General features: G+C 43.4%; 1 protein-coding gene across 1 annotated transcript in view; it reads left to right on the top strand.

The window, feature by feature from the left end:
* Positions 1 to 2101: 2101 nt before the first annotated feature.
* Positions 2102 to 13671, top strand: part of LOC309527519 (uncharacterized protein) — a gene marked incomplete at its 5' end in the record, with an annotated part of 28027 nt that continues 16457 nt past the window's right edge. Inside the window, 3 exons of the mRNA XM_082214345.1 lie at positions 2102 to 2135; positions 3838 to 3941; positions 4777 to 4875. Coding sequence (XP_082070471.1) covers positions 2102 to 2135; positions 3838 to 3941; positions 4777 to 4875 — 237 coding nt within the window. The remainder of the gene's footprint in view (positions 2136 to 3837; positions 3942 to 4776; positions 4876 to 13671) is intronic.

The following is a 13671-nucleotide window of genomic DNA, read 5'->3' as shown; positions in this document are numbered from 1 at the left end:
ACAGTTGCTTCAGGTTACAGACTCCGCTAACCCAGAAATAGTACCTTGGGTTAAGAACTTTGCTTCAGGATGAGAACAGAAATCGCACGGCGGTGGCAGGAGGCCCCATTAGCTGAAGTGGTACCTCAGGTTAAGAACAGTTTCAGGTTAAGAACAGACCTCCAGAACGAATTAAGTTCTTAACCCGAGGTACCACTGTAATGAAAGAAATGAAAACTGCAGCTTGGCAAGTGTGAACATTTTTTTACAGCTTTCAAACTGACGTGTGAAAAAGCAAGTGCCCTCTTCACTTTATCTTATGAACTAATAATGAATTAGGTAGGTCCATTTGGGGATGGATTGGATAAATATAAAAACATGACAGCCAGCTGACAGCAGTATCCTTAAATGCTACTCATCTCCTGACAGCCATCCAGGACTAGAAGAGGTTACCATATTTAAATTGAGGAACCACCATCTTTGCTTCTGCGCGCAAGGAACAAAGTAAGGGGGCAGGAAATGCTCAAAGCACCTACCTATATATGGGCTACATAACATCAGACTAATATTACTGTGACTCCAGGATCCTGGGCAAACAAACTGGTCAATTAATCTATATGAGCCCCAAGAACAACGTAGCAAGCCCTAGACGTTTGGCAAATCTGCAACTGTTGATTAAACACACTTAGCCTCTGTTACGAAAAGGTTAGCCAGATCCACTGTCAATTGCAAAGTAAGGTAGCTAACCTGTGTTTCAGTTTCACAACGTAGTGAAACTGTGTCATACATTTGTTTTTAAGTGAACACAATGAAAAGTTGCTACGGAAATGTTAGGTACAGTGGTACCTTGGTTCTCAAACACCTTGGTACTCAAACAACTTGGAACTTGAACACTGCAAACCAGGAAGTAAGTGTTCTGGTTTGCAAACATTTTTCAAAGCCAAACGTGCTCCGTGTTGAGTGTTATGCTTCTGTTTTGAGTGTAATTTCATTGTCCCCGAAGGGGGCAATGACAATAAAGATATTATTATTATTATTATTATTATTATTATTATTATTATTATTACACATCTGTTTTGAGTGCCACACTACCGTTTTCAGTATTACACTGAGGTCTGTCTGTTTGGCTATTTATTTTGTGTTTGTTTTTTTGCAGCTCTTTTTGTTTTGTTTTTGTGACTCTGTGGGACCCAGTTCAGCTATTGATTGATTGATTGATTGATTGTGTGACTGCAGTACATTGTTCATTGTTTTCATTTTATGGATCGATGGTCTCGTTAGATAGTAAAAGGGAAGTTTTTAACATTTAACGCTGTATTGTTTTTAATACTTTATTGGGAGCCACCCAGAGTGGCTCAGCCAGATGGGTGGGGTATAAATAATAAATTATTATTATTATTATTATTATTATTATTATTATTATTATTATTCATGTTAAATTGCCGTTTTAGGGGTTGTTTTTAAAAGTCTGGAATGGGTTAATCCATTTTGCATTCCTTTCAATGGGAAAGCGCATCTTGGTTTTGGAACGCTTTGGTTTCGGAACAGACTTCCGGAACGGATTACGTTTGAGAACCAAGGTACCACTGTATCTGCAAACTAAAGTAAAAACATAACCCCTCCCCAATGCAAGTGCTTGACTTTTCTATCTCCTCTGCCTGCTGTCATTTGCTTACAGATTCTCAAAACCATCACACAACCATACATCCCAACAACAGCACTTCTCCTGAAATTGTTGAGCTTCCAACATCCACAGCCGCTTCCACGACTCTTCAACCCTACGCAACGAATGGCTTCCCCATCACCTCAGCAGATGTGCCAAATGTCACAGAAAGTGTCTCCAGTACTACTCATGCACTCCTTACCTACCCCTCAGCCAATACCACCGGTAAGTCGCCAGGCTGGAGAGAGTCAGAAACATTCTAAAATCATGCAGGGCTTTGACACGAGTGGTGCAAAGAACTCCCTCATTGCCCTTAAAGGGATTATTTTTCTTTCGAATGGTTAATATGGTAGTCGTGCCATGAAACCTGAAATGTAGCTATCTAATTTGAATGGTCTGATGGATTTATCCTGCCCGCTCACCCCTGCCTGCACTCACTCGCTGGATCATCACCTTGTCATGGTGAGTGGGCTTGAACGTTCCTATGATCCTTGTGAGTGGAGCCGTCAGGAGTCTCTGCCGCCGCCTCCATGATAATAGGCACAATTTCAAGGATGAAATCAGAGTGGAAATGACCTTCTAAAATTCTTCATGTGATTTGCAGGCAGAGAAATGGAGAGGGAGCACAATGTGTAATCTTGGTGTGGGTGGGGAGCCAAGATCACTCATCTATTTTTGTCCATGAGGATGCTTTCAATATGGTCAAATTATTATGTTTCTGCTTACACATCTGCTGACCCTTTCTTTTGTCACTAGAGAAGCATCTGATTTCTGTGAAAGTTCTTTTAAACTGTTTTTAATATTGTGTTTTATCTGACCTAACCCGCCTTGGGATTTTAGGAAGGGATAATAATAATAATAATAATAATAATAATAATAATAATAATAATAATAACAGTAATAATAATGTCACACACTCACACTTTAAGAGTACTGAGTGGTTCTGTGGAAGCGTAAGATAAACATAGTTCCCCCAATAAAATAAAATAAAGTAAAATTAATCAATATTAATAAATAACTGCAGTTATATTTTTGCACTTGGCCACACTGGTTTCCCATGGAAAGCAAGGATAGGATACAGATTTTAGAAACAAACACACGAGCAAATGATTAAATTTGAGGTGGGGAACCTTTGGCCTGCTATTGGACTACCACTCTCAGTGTTACTGAACATTGGTCTAGCCAGCTGGGGCTGATGGGAGATGGAGTCCGGCAACATAAAGGTAAAGGTAAAGGGACCCCTGACTGTTAAGTCCAGTTGCGGACGACCCTGGGAACACCCATTTGCTTCGAAGGGGTGTTCTCCCCCCCCCCCATGTATATTGCAAGTATTGGAGAGGGTGGGAAACAAAGTGAATCAGAGCCACAGTGGGGGAGGCAAAGGGTTGAAGCCCACTATATCCCATGGAGCTGATCCTAATCTCTTTTTCCGCTGTGGTGGCAATTTGTATAAAGTAAGGGCTCAGATCAGTAGCTAATTTATCGTCTACTTTGGCACTTAAAGGAGCCCTGACCATTAGGTCCAGTTGTGGCCGACTCTGGGGTTGCGGTGCTCATCTCGCTTTATTGGCCGAGGGAGCCAGCGTACAACTTCCGGGTCATGTGGCCAGCATGACTAAGCCGCTTCTGGCGAACCAGAGCAGTGCACAGAAACGCCATTTACCTTCCCGCGGGAGCGGTACCTATTTGTCTACTTGCACTTTGACGTGCTTTCGAACTGCTAGGTTGGCAGGAGCAGGGACCGAGCAACGGGAGCTCACCCCATCACGGGGATTCGAACCGCTGACCTTCTGATCGGCAAGTCCTAGGCTCTGTGGTTTAACCCACAGTGCCACCCGCAACATGGAGAAGGCCAAAGATTTCCCCATCCCCGGAATAAACGTCATGTTTCATTGCATCCCTTATTCTATTGGAGAGCCAGTGTGGTGTAGTGGTTAAGAGCGGTAGTCTCGTAATCTGGTGAACCGGGTTCGCGTCTCCGCTCCTCCACATGCAGCTGCTGGGTGACCTTGGGCCAGTCACACTTCTTTGAAGTCTCTCAGCCCCACTCACCTCACAGAGTGTTTGTTGTGGGGGAGGAAGGGAAAGGAGAATGTTAGCTGCTTTGAGACTCCTTAAAGGGAGTGAAAGGCGGGATATCAAATCCAAACTCCTCCTCCTCCTCCTCCTCCTCCTCTTCTTCTTCTTCTCCACAGATACTATACCATCAGAGCCTGCATGTTTGCAGGGCTGGGCCATCTTCCTCATCTGTTTAGGCACCATAGTGACCGTGTTCCTGTTGACTGGTATCCCACTGATGGTAAGTGATACTACGCACACACTACCAGACTTTTTTCTATTTTTCTTTTTGTATAATAATTTTTATTAATTTTTAATTACAATAATCCAAAAGAGCCACATTACCACAATACCAAATTACAATACAATTTTCAAAAGCCAATTATTCAAATACCAAATTAAACAATTTTGGGTGACTTCCCGTGTGCTGGACTTCAGGGTACAAAGTCCTTATTTCTTTCTGCTTCCATAATCTTGATTATTCCAGTTACAACAGTTCTGATCTTGATCCTTTATTTAACAGCCACTGGTTTCATGACTTTCATTCATAACTGCATATTTAATAAATTTTATTTCTGCAAGAGGAGTTTATGTCCTGTAAATTTCTGTGTGAGGTGTTTATATTCTCTTTGTTTATTCATTTTTCCTGTTATAATCCAACATATACAGCTCTCTGCTTCTACTTTTTCACTGCCTCTCTTCTCTGCTCTCAAGGGCTCTGTTTTTCACCGTGTCACCTGCCATCTTTTTTGTCATAGTCAAATGAAAGGTCTGGTGTCCCGCCATAGCCCCGGGCAGATCTCCAGCTTATCTTTCCTGTCCAACACTCATTGAAACACACTACCAATCCTGACTCACTGTTGCAGGTCAAGAGGAAGTGCTGCTAACACTGGGATAGGGAATCTGTGGCTTTCCAATGTTGTTGGGGTTCCAGCCCGCATCATCCCTAGCAAACATGGCCTCTGGCCAGGGATGATGGGAGTTGTGGTCCACAAACATTAAGAGGGACACAGCTTCTCCACCCATGTGCTACCGTATCAGTGCTAATAGCTTCTCCCCATGATTTTGCTTTCCAGCTCTACTGCTTCTTTCAGGGCCGGCGCATGCAGCAGCCCCAGCAGTGTTCCCGATATAACCGCAAAATCTATGTGGTTCCTGAGGAACAAACGCACCAGGTAGAATGAGAAGAAACAAACAAAGACAATCTTAAACCCAGGACCAAGATTCGTGGAGTCTGTCCCCAGTGCTACCACTGATATCTCTGCATTCCCAGGAGGACATTGTTTCGAATGTGTTATTTGCAATGTGGCTACAACAGAGATTGAGGCTCGCTGTTATTTTAGTACGAAACTCAGTGTACTTAAAATGAGAAAGAGAACAAGCAGATTTGGTGTGCTTGTGAGAAACTGGTGTAGCACATTTTGGAGCTGCTAGGCACCTTAAGTTTAAGTTGGGACCCACCTGTTCCTAGCGGACATTGATACCCTGCTATAGTCCAGGGGAATCTGTTCTTCTGATAACTTACAACTCTTCTACTCTCCTGCCAGCAAAAACGAGCATTCAGATTACTCTAAAGGACAACCCTTCTGCATTTCCTCTGGGTTCTGATGGTAGATGCAGGTGTTACAACACTAGGAACAGGGAAGGGATTATTCATGTGCCCTCCCTGAAACCTTGCTATCCTTTGAAATGCACACTTCTCTGAATTTTGTAACACAGTTCTCCAACACACACACACACACACACACACACACACACACACACACACACACAGTGTTAAAATGCATATATCAGTGTGAATGCAGATGCATATGTTACTGAAAATAACGGGGAAATGCAACGTTTCAGGAGAAATTGCTTGCAAAAATGTGCAGAATTCGGCAGAACAAAAATGTTGCGTATTAAAAAGAATGTGCCCTACAATGTTGATTTATTTTTGTGAGGACTTTTAAAAATTCAAACAATGCAGAAATGTAGTGAACTGAAGCTGGGGGTGGGGGTGGGGCTTAAGGAAACCAGATTGACCAATTGGTCTCACCTTAACAAAACTCATTGGTGGGGGGAAGGAAATGCAGGAATCAAGGGAACTGTAGTAGGGGCTCTAATTTATTTCTGTAAATACCCTTTGCCAGATTACATCCACACCTCTGCCACATGTGAAATGTTGTACTTAAACTGATGTATCCTCTCCAGCACAATGGTGGGGTTGTTTTTATTAATAAAGCTGTACGGTATCTAATGCTATTGGTGTAATAATTTAAATTCATTTTCTTGCATATAAGTTCTTACTGGATTTAGTGGGCTCTTTCAGCCTACAAATTATTCCAATCCACCTCTGCAATTTCTATCGCTAGATCAGATTCCCATTGTTGTTTCACAGAACTGCATCCTCCAGTTGTTGACTTGTTAACTTCTTTGATGAAGAAAAAAAGAGGAACATTCGTTTGTATGTAAAAATCACATTTTCAAAGAATGTTAAAGGTCTTGTGGCACATGCTTTAACTTCAGAATTTGATATTAAACACCATTTGATGAACATAAAACCATTTTACTGGGCCCTGAAAAGCAACTGATGCAATAAAAATTCAGTTGCCTTCAGCCATGAGCTTAGCAGATAGCCTTGGGCTATCTCTCTTCCTCACAGGAACGCTGTATGGCTAAAATGAAAGCTAGGTTCTTGTTTACTTGGCAGAAGCATGCACTGGGGGGGGGGGAGATGTCTTTTTTCAAAAAAAAATCTTTATTACAAAATAATTAACATAGAACATAAACAAAATGAAAAACAACACAAACAGACCATAGACACTAACAACACCTCATTTGACATTACATACCCTTTAACTCCTGCCAACCTAGCAGTTTGAAAGCACCTCAAAGTGCAAGTACCGGTAGATAAATAGGTACCGCTCCGGCGGGAAGGTAAGCGGCATTTCCATGCATTGCTCTGGTTCGCCAGAAGCGGCTTAGTCATGCTGGCCACATGACCCAGAAGGTGTACGCCGCCTCCCTCAGCCAATAAAGCGAGATGAGCACCGCAACCCCAGAGTCGGCCACAAGTGGACCTAATGGTCAGGGGTCCCTTTACCTTTACCCTTTAACTTCCGATTCACCTCATTGTGCTTTTTACACCTGACTAGTCTATAAGCAATTTCAGTTAATTATTGGGGGGGGGGGTTACTTTATAGTTTCCTTGAATTTCAAGATTCAGTCTGAATCTGTCAGAAGATTTGTGTTATTACAGTACTTTTTAAGATAGTCTTTGAACATTATCCAATCTTTACTAAATTTCTGGTTAGAGTTTCCTCTTATTCTCCCAGTCATCATTGCAAGTTCTGAATATTCTATCATCTTTGCTTGCCAATCAGTTTTTATGGGGATTACATCACCTTTCCGGTTTTTTACTATTAAAATCCTCGCCACTGTGGTTACGTACATAGAGAGGGTTCTGTGGTTTTTTTATGTATCAATGGACATAATGCCTAACGAAAAGGCTTCAGGTGTGTGTGTTTTTTTTAAAACAAGAATTTAAGGATCTTTCTGAGTTCATTGTATATCATGTCCCAAAATTCTCTTATCCTCACACAGTCCCACCACATGTGCATAAAGGCGCCAACCCCTTTTTTGCATCTCCAGCAAACATGGGAGCTTTTCTTGTACGTCTTGGCCAGTTTGGGGGAAGTTGTCGCAAATGTGTCAGCAACTCTGTACTGTGCTGACTTTCAACAAGCTTGTGAGTCCCTTTGACCCTCAGTTCAACTGTTCCATTTTGGAAAACCAGACGTTATTCACCATTTCAATTGCACCATCAATCTGCAGCATTATTACTTTGTCTGTTTGTTTACCGGGTTACTTCCCCACCTTTCCCCCTAAGGTCCCAAGGCGAGTTACAGCAAAATGCTCATAGCCTTTATTATGTTTATCTTCGCAAGAATCCTGTGAGGTAAGTCACTACTATATTCCTCGCAATACTTAGAGGCCAGCATCATGTGAGTAGAGAGGTGCTGATCTCCTGCAATGTCTCTGTGCAGCTTGGAGTTCTAGTCCACCCAACTGCCATTGGCTTAGTCATTGGTTCGCTTCAACGCTCCTCCACATGCAGCTGCTGGGTGACCTTGGGCCAGTCACACTTCTCTGAAGTCTCTCAGCCCCACTCACCTCACAGAGTGTTTGTTGTGGGGGAGGAAGGGAAAGGAGAATGTTAGCAGCTTTGAGACTCCTTAAGGGGAGTGAAAGGCAGGATATCAAGTCTAAACTCTTCTCCTTCTTCATCTCCTTCTCCTTCTTCTTCTCCTTCTTCTTCTTCTCCTCCTCCTCCTCCTCCTCCTCCTCCTCCTTCTTCTTCTTCTTCTTCTTCTTCTTCTTCTTCTTCTTCTATGCTCTGTTGTCACAGAGAGGTAGAGCAGCCTAGGGTTGGGAGGCTGCTTGCTAGAGGAATGTGTGGTTGAGAAGACAGACAGACAGGCATCAAAAAGGAGATCATAGTGCTGCCTGTATGCTTTCCACTCTCTTTTAAAGAGCAAAACGTTTGGCTGCTTCTACTTCCTCCCCCTCCAGGCAACTGGTTTCTGAGATGTGGGCGGAGGCGGCATCCCTTCATAGAATCATAGAATCATAGAATCATAGAGTTGGAAGAGACCACAAGGGCCATCGAGTCCAACCCCCTGCCAAGCAGGAAACAGGAACTGAGCTGTGAGGTTCTTGTTTGCCAGAAGCAGTAGGTAAAGGAGGGAGACAAGTTAGAAAGGAAAGGAAAGAAGGGGGAATCTTCAGGTACGTTAGAAGCCTTTAGCCCAACGGAGGAAAGAAAAGGATGGAAGACAAAACAGAGAAAGAAAGCACCTGATCATTTTCCTTGTAAGGAAGTGAGCTGTTTTCTTTCCCTGGTCAACAGAAGCTTCCCAGTAGGAAGGTCCCTGTTGCTTACTGGGAGATAGAGCAGCAGGAGGCAGCAATGGCTATCAACCTGGATGGCTTTAAAAGAGGATTAGACAAATTCATGGAGGAAAGGACTTGCCATGATGGCTTCTGCTCTGCCTCCACAACTGGAGGCAGCAATATGTCTGAAGACCCCTTGCCAGAAACCAAATTAGGGGAGAATGCTATTGTGCTCGAATCGAATGGTTGGCCACTGTGAGAACAGGATGCTGGACTGGATAATAATAATAATAATAATAATAATAATAATAATAATAATAATGGCATCCAACACAATATTAAAATACAATAAAGCATCAGCCTGATCCTGCAGGCTCCTCTTATGATCTTAGGTTCTTAAGGTGGCCAGAGTGGCACAAAGGCACTGGCAGAATTGCTGGATTGCACCACCGATTTGTTTGCCCTGTGTCGACCTTCCTGCCATCTTGCCTCTCCAGTGCTCCGGCCCAGTAAGCAACAGCAATCCACCTGTCAGGAACGTAGCGTACCTGCTCCACCCCACCTGGAGAGCTGCTTCTGCTGGCCACCGTTCTGCCCACCCACCACTGCTTGTAAATTAGTTCTTTCTTTCTTTTTTAATGATATTTATTAAAAGTTTAACAATTACAGAAAAAAGAAAAAAGAAAACAACACAAAATTTAACAAGACATACAACACATAAAAAGGAAACCATAAAAAACAATACAACAATATAACAAAAAAGAACAATAACACTAAAAATCCAATATTCCATATCTTTATCTTTCATTTACTTGTTTCATCGACCTCCTCACACCTCCCTTTTTGTATTCTAGTTCAATTCTCAATTTTTGTTCTATAATTTATCTTAACAGTCTAACCTATTTATTAACTCAGCAAATCCTTTCCATCTTTAACTGTATTCTGTCATTTAATTACCTTAATTTATTTTAACCTTATCTTACCATAAAAAACCTTAAAACTTAAAACTTAATACTTATTTATACATAACTCTTATATCATTTCTACTAAAGCCAAGTAGTGTCATTCCAACATTTTTCCTAACACTCATTAATTTCACACTAATTCTCAAAATGAATTTTTAAAAAAACTTTCTTCCAAACTTCATCCAACGTCTCTTCTTCCTGGTCTCGGGTTATGTCAGTCCTTTCTATCCATTCCATCTAGTCCATCAACCTGGTGATCTTCTGTCCGAGGCTCTTAAGTCTTTTCCATGTCCCTTCTGCAGATCTTCTTGTTTATACCTGCACTTTACTTTGTCTTTTGCTGGTTTTATTTTTAATTTCCTTCCTTTCTCATTGAGGAGTAGGTCTCGGGGAGACTCCAACCCAACCATGTCTCCATCCCCCCTTGGCAGGTCAGCCCACTCTCCACAGTCAGCACTGTGATCCAAAAAGTATTTGTAGGCATGTTTCAAAGTCCCTCCAAAGTTAAGAACACCCACAACTCCAGACTCCCCCTGGCCCAAAACCATATCCCAAAAGCCGAGACATCCCTGCATAGGGGGGGGGGTCCATCCAACTTCTCATCTCCAAACCAAACAGTACTCCATCTCTCCAAATCTGACTTTCTCCAGATTCAGTCGTCAAAGACAGCAGCTTATGTTCCGACAAGGCCTCGGGTCTCTCCATTTGTGTTACTTGAGGTTCAACAACCTCCTCCATTATCTTCTGCACTTGCCCTGTCAAAGCAGATTTCTGGGTTGGTTCCTGAGTGGTTTCTATATGAGTATTCACTGTTTGTCCAAAATTACTGACTGCAACAGTCATCAAATCCACCTTCTCATGCAGCTGCTCCAACAAAGCACTTGTCTTGCATAAAGCAAGCACCAAAACTTCTTCTAAGCACATTCTTATCCAAGGTCAAAGTCTGGTCTCACGATCCTTAATCTCCACAGCTGTGGAATTCCCCAGATCGACTCCAGCAACAGTTTAACAAGCTCCCTCTAGAGGAGACAATTTCTATTTGTATCCATCTTTTGAAAGCAGGTCCAACAAGAAAAAAAAATACTTTCGTTTTTCAAATATTTTGTTTCTTTTAAATGCAAAAGGCAACATTGGAATCAATATGTTTCTCTTTTTTAACTATCTGTCAAAAGACGTTTCATTCACAGTCGATGAACTTCCCCAAAACGTCTGTCTCTGGCACCCCGTTCCCAGGTTCGAGACGGTGGAAATTTATCTTTCTTTACTCTCTCTCCTGCAGGTTTAAACAATCTAAGATTCCCCCCCCCCTTCTCCTGCTTCCAAGAGGGGTTTTGGTAATTTTAACTGAAGGAAATTTAGTCCTTTATATACGATTTTCCAGACTTTAGCTTGCAAAATTTTTGCTTCAGTCTATTTACAAAAGCGGAAGACGGACTTCCTGTTTAGAACCTTCCCGCTTCGGTACCAAATTAAAATGTTTCGTAGTCCAATTTTCCGTTCTACTCACGGGTAGTTGTTTAGAGTCCAATTGTCCACAGGAAAAAGTCAGCGCTCTCCGGCAATGGCTGTGCGGCTTCACTCCATAAAAGTAGCAGTCGATTCAAAACACCGCGCCACTCACCCCACTTTGCTTCGGATCCCCTAAAAAGGGTTTCCCTGCGAGTAGGGGAGGCGCTCTTGGTGTCAGCCGAATCCCACGTTCCCAGGCTTCCTCTGCCTGGGATTTTTGAAGGGTCTCCGCCTTCGCCGCGGCGGCAAGACCCGATATTCGCGGAGCAGGTTCCTCTCGGTCAGAGGAACTCCACCATTGCCGATGGCGCTAACCCGGAAGTCCCTTGTAAATTAGTTCTTAACCTGCTCTTCATCCTCTTGGGGTAAAAGGTAAAAGGCAAAGGAACCCTGGACAGTTAAGTCCAGTCAAAGGTGACTGTGGGGTTGCAGCGCTCATCTCGGCCGAGGGGAGCTGGCGTTTGTCTACAGACAGCTTTCCGGGTCATGTGGCCAGCAGGACTAAACCACTTCTGGTGCAACGGGGCACCCTGATGGAAGCCAGAGCGCATGGAAATGCCGTTAACCTTCCCGCCACAGCAGTGCCTATTTATCTACTTGCACTGGTGTGTTTTTGAACTGCTAGGTTGGCAGCAGCTGGGACAGAGCAACAGGAGCTCACCCCGTTGTGCGGATTCGAACCGCCAACCTTCTGATCAGCAAGCCCAAGAGGCTCAGTGGTTTAGACCACAGTGCCACACGTTCCCACCTCTTGGGATAGCAACGCCTAACAGTCAAGACCCTCTGATGGAAGCAGCTGGTCTTGGGCAACGAGTTACTCAGTGCTGGATACCTGATGCATGCCTTATTTCTCCTAATTTTCTCTTCCTATACACATTCTTATACGCAGTTTTGCCCAATATGCATGTATCTGCAATTTCCCCTAATATAATGCATAGCACCTGTATGCTATGTTGACTAAAATGTGCATTTTTATGCACACCTTACACCAGTATATACACTTTTGCACACATTGTATGGCTGGGAAACTGCACTGCAAAATTTCAAGACGTGTGAATTTCAAAAGGATGGCTATGCTTCCATTCATGTATTGTTTTAGAACATGTGGATTAAGGCACATATAGCCAGGACTTTTGTTGGGGTGGGGGACTTGGTTGGGGGGGCAGGACTTTTGTTAGGGAGGCAGAATCGATGTGATTGGTCAGTTAGTTAAGTATTTCTATTGTTTTACTTGATGGGGGGGCTACACCCATGGATCGCAGGCATGGCCAAATTTGGGCCTCCAGATATTTTTGGGACTACAGTTCCCATCATCCCTGACCACTAGTCCTGTTAGCTAGGGATGATGGGAGTTGTAGTCCCAAAACATTTGGAGGGCCAAGTTTGGCCATGCCTGGATTAAAGAGATTCACCTTTAAATGTCCCTTGTCACTGACCCTACAATGTTGAGATATACTTGCATTTAAATTATTGTAATACGGGCGTATTAGGTGCATTCGACTTCCACGTAACTGCATATATGCGGGGGCGAATTAAGTAAATTGATTTAAAAGGCAGACAAGCACAAAAAAGGCAAAAACAGCCTGAAAAGAGTGAGGAAACGGCCAAAAACAAAACAAAACAAAAAGGCACAAAAGAGTGGGAAAACAGCTAGCAATCCTAGGAGCCTTTACAACTGCAGTCTCATGAGCCTTTGCACCAACCTTTGACGCCTGTGTAGTTTGAGAAATGTGGTTTGGAGGGAGTGATTGTGGTGAAGTTTGGTGGATTTTTGGCAAAGTTAGATGGTGTTCCCCACTATACATGATTTCACCTATATGCATGGTACCCAGGAATGTAACCCCCATGTAAGTGGGGGGGCACCTGCTGTTGTTTCTAAATTTCCAGCTATGCACAGACCTAATAAACAGCCCTAAAGTACTCCTGGTTTTGTACCTGTTGTTGTTGTTTAGTCGTTTAGTCGTGTCCAACTCTTCGTGACCCCATGGACCAGAGCACGCCAGGCACTCCTGTCTTCCACTGCCTCCCACAGTTTGGTCAAACTCATGCTGGTAGCTTCGAGAGCACTGTTCAGAAGAAGAAGAAGAAGAAGAGTTTGGATTTGATATCCCGCCTTTCACTCCCCTTCAGGAGTCTCAAAGCGGCTAACATTCTCCTTTCCCTTCCTCCCCCACAACAAACACTCTGTGAGGTGAGTGGGGCTGAGAGACTTCACAGAAGTGTGACTGGCCCAAGGTCACCCAGCAGCTGCATGTGGAGGAGCGGAGACGCGAACCCGGTTTCCCAGATTACGTGACTACCGCTCTTAACCACTACACCACACTGGCTCTCCAACCATCTTGTCCTCTGTCGTCCCCTTCTCCTTGTGCCCTCAATCTTTCCCAACACCAGGGTCTTTCCCAGGGAGTCTTCTCTTCTCATGATGTGGCCAAAGTATTGGCGCCTCAGCTTCACGATCTGTCCTTCCAGTGAGCACTCAGGGCTGATTTCCTTAAGAATTGATAGGTGTGACCTTCTTGCAGTCCATGGGACTCTCAAGAGTCTCCTCCAGCACCATAATTCAAAAGCATCAATTCTTTGGCGATCAGCCTTCTTTATGGTCCAGCTTTCACTTCCATACAT

The sequence above is a fragment of the Podarcis vaucheri genome (assembly GCF_965113315.1).
Source record: "Podarcis vaucheri genome assembly, chromosome: 2".
NCBI classification, from domain to species: Eukaryota; Metazoa; Chordata; class Lepidosauria; order Squamata; family Lacertidae; genus Podarcis; species Podarcis vaucheri.
Note: the sequence above shows the minus strand (reverse complement) of the source record. Positions and strands in the feature narration are given on the sequence as shown.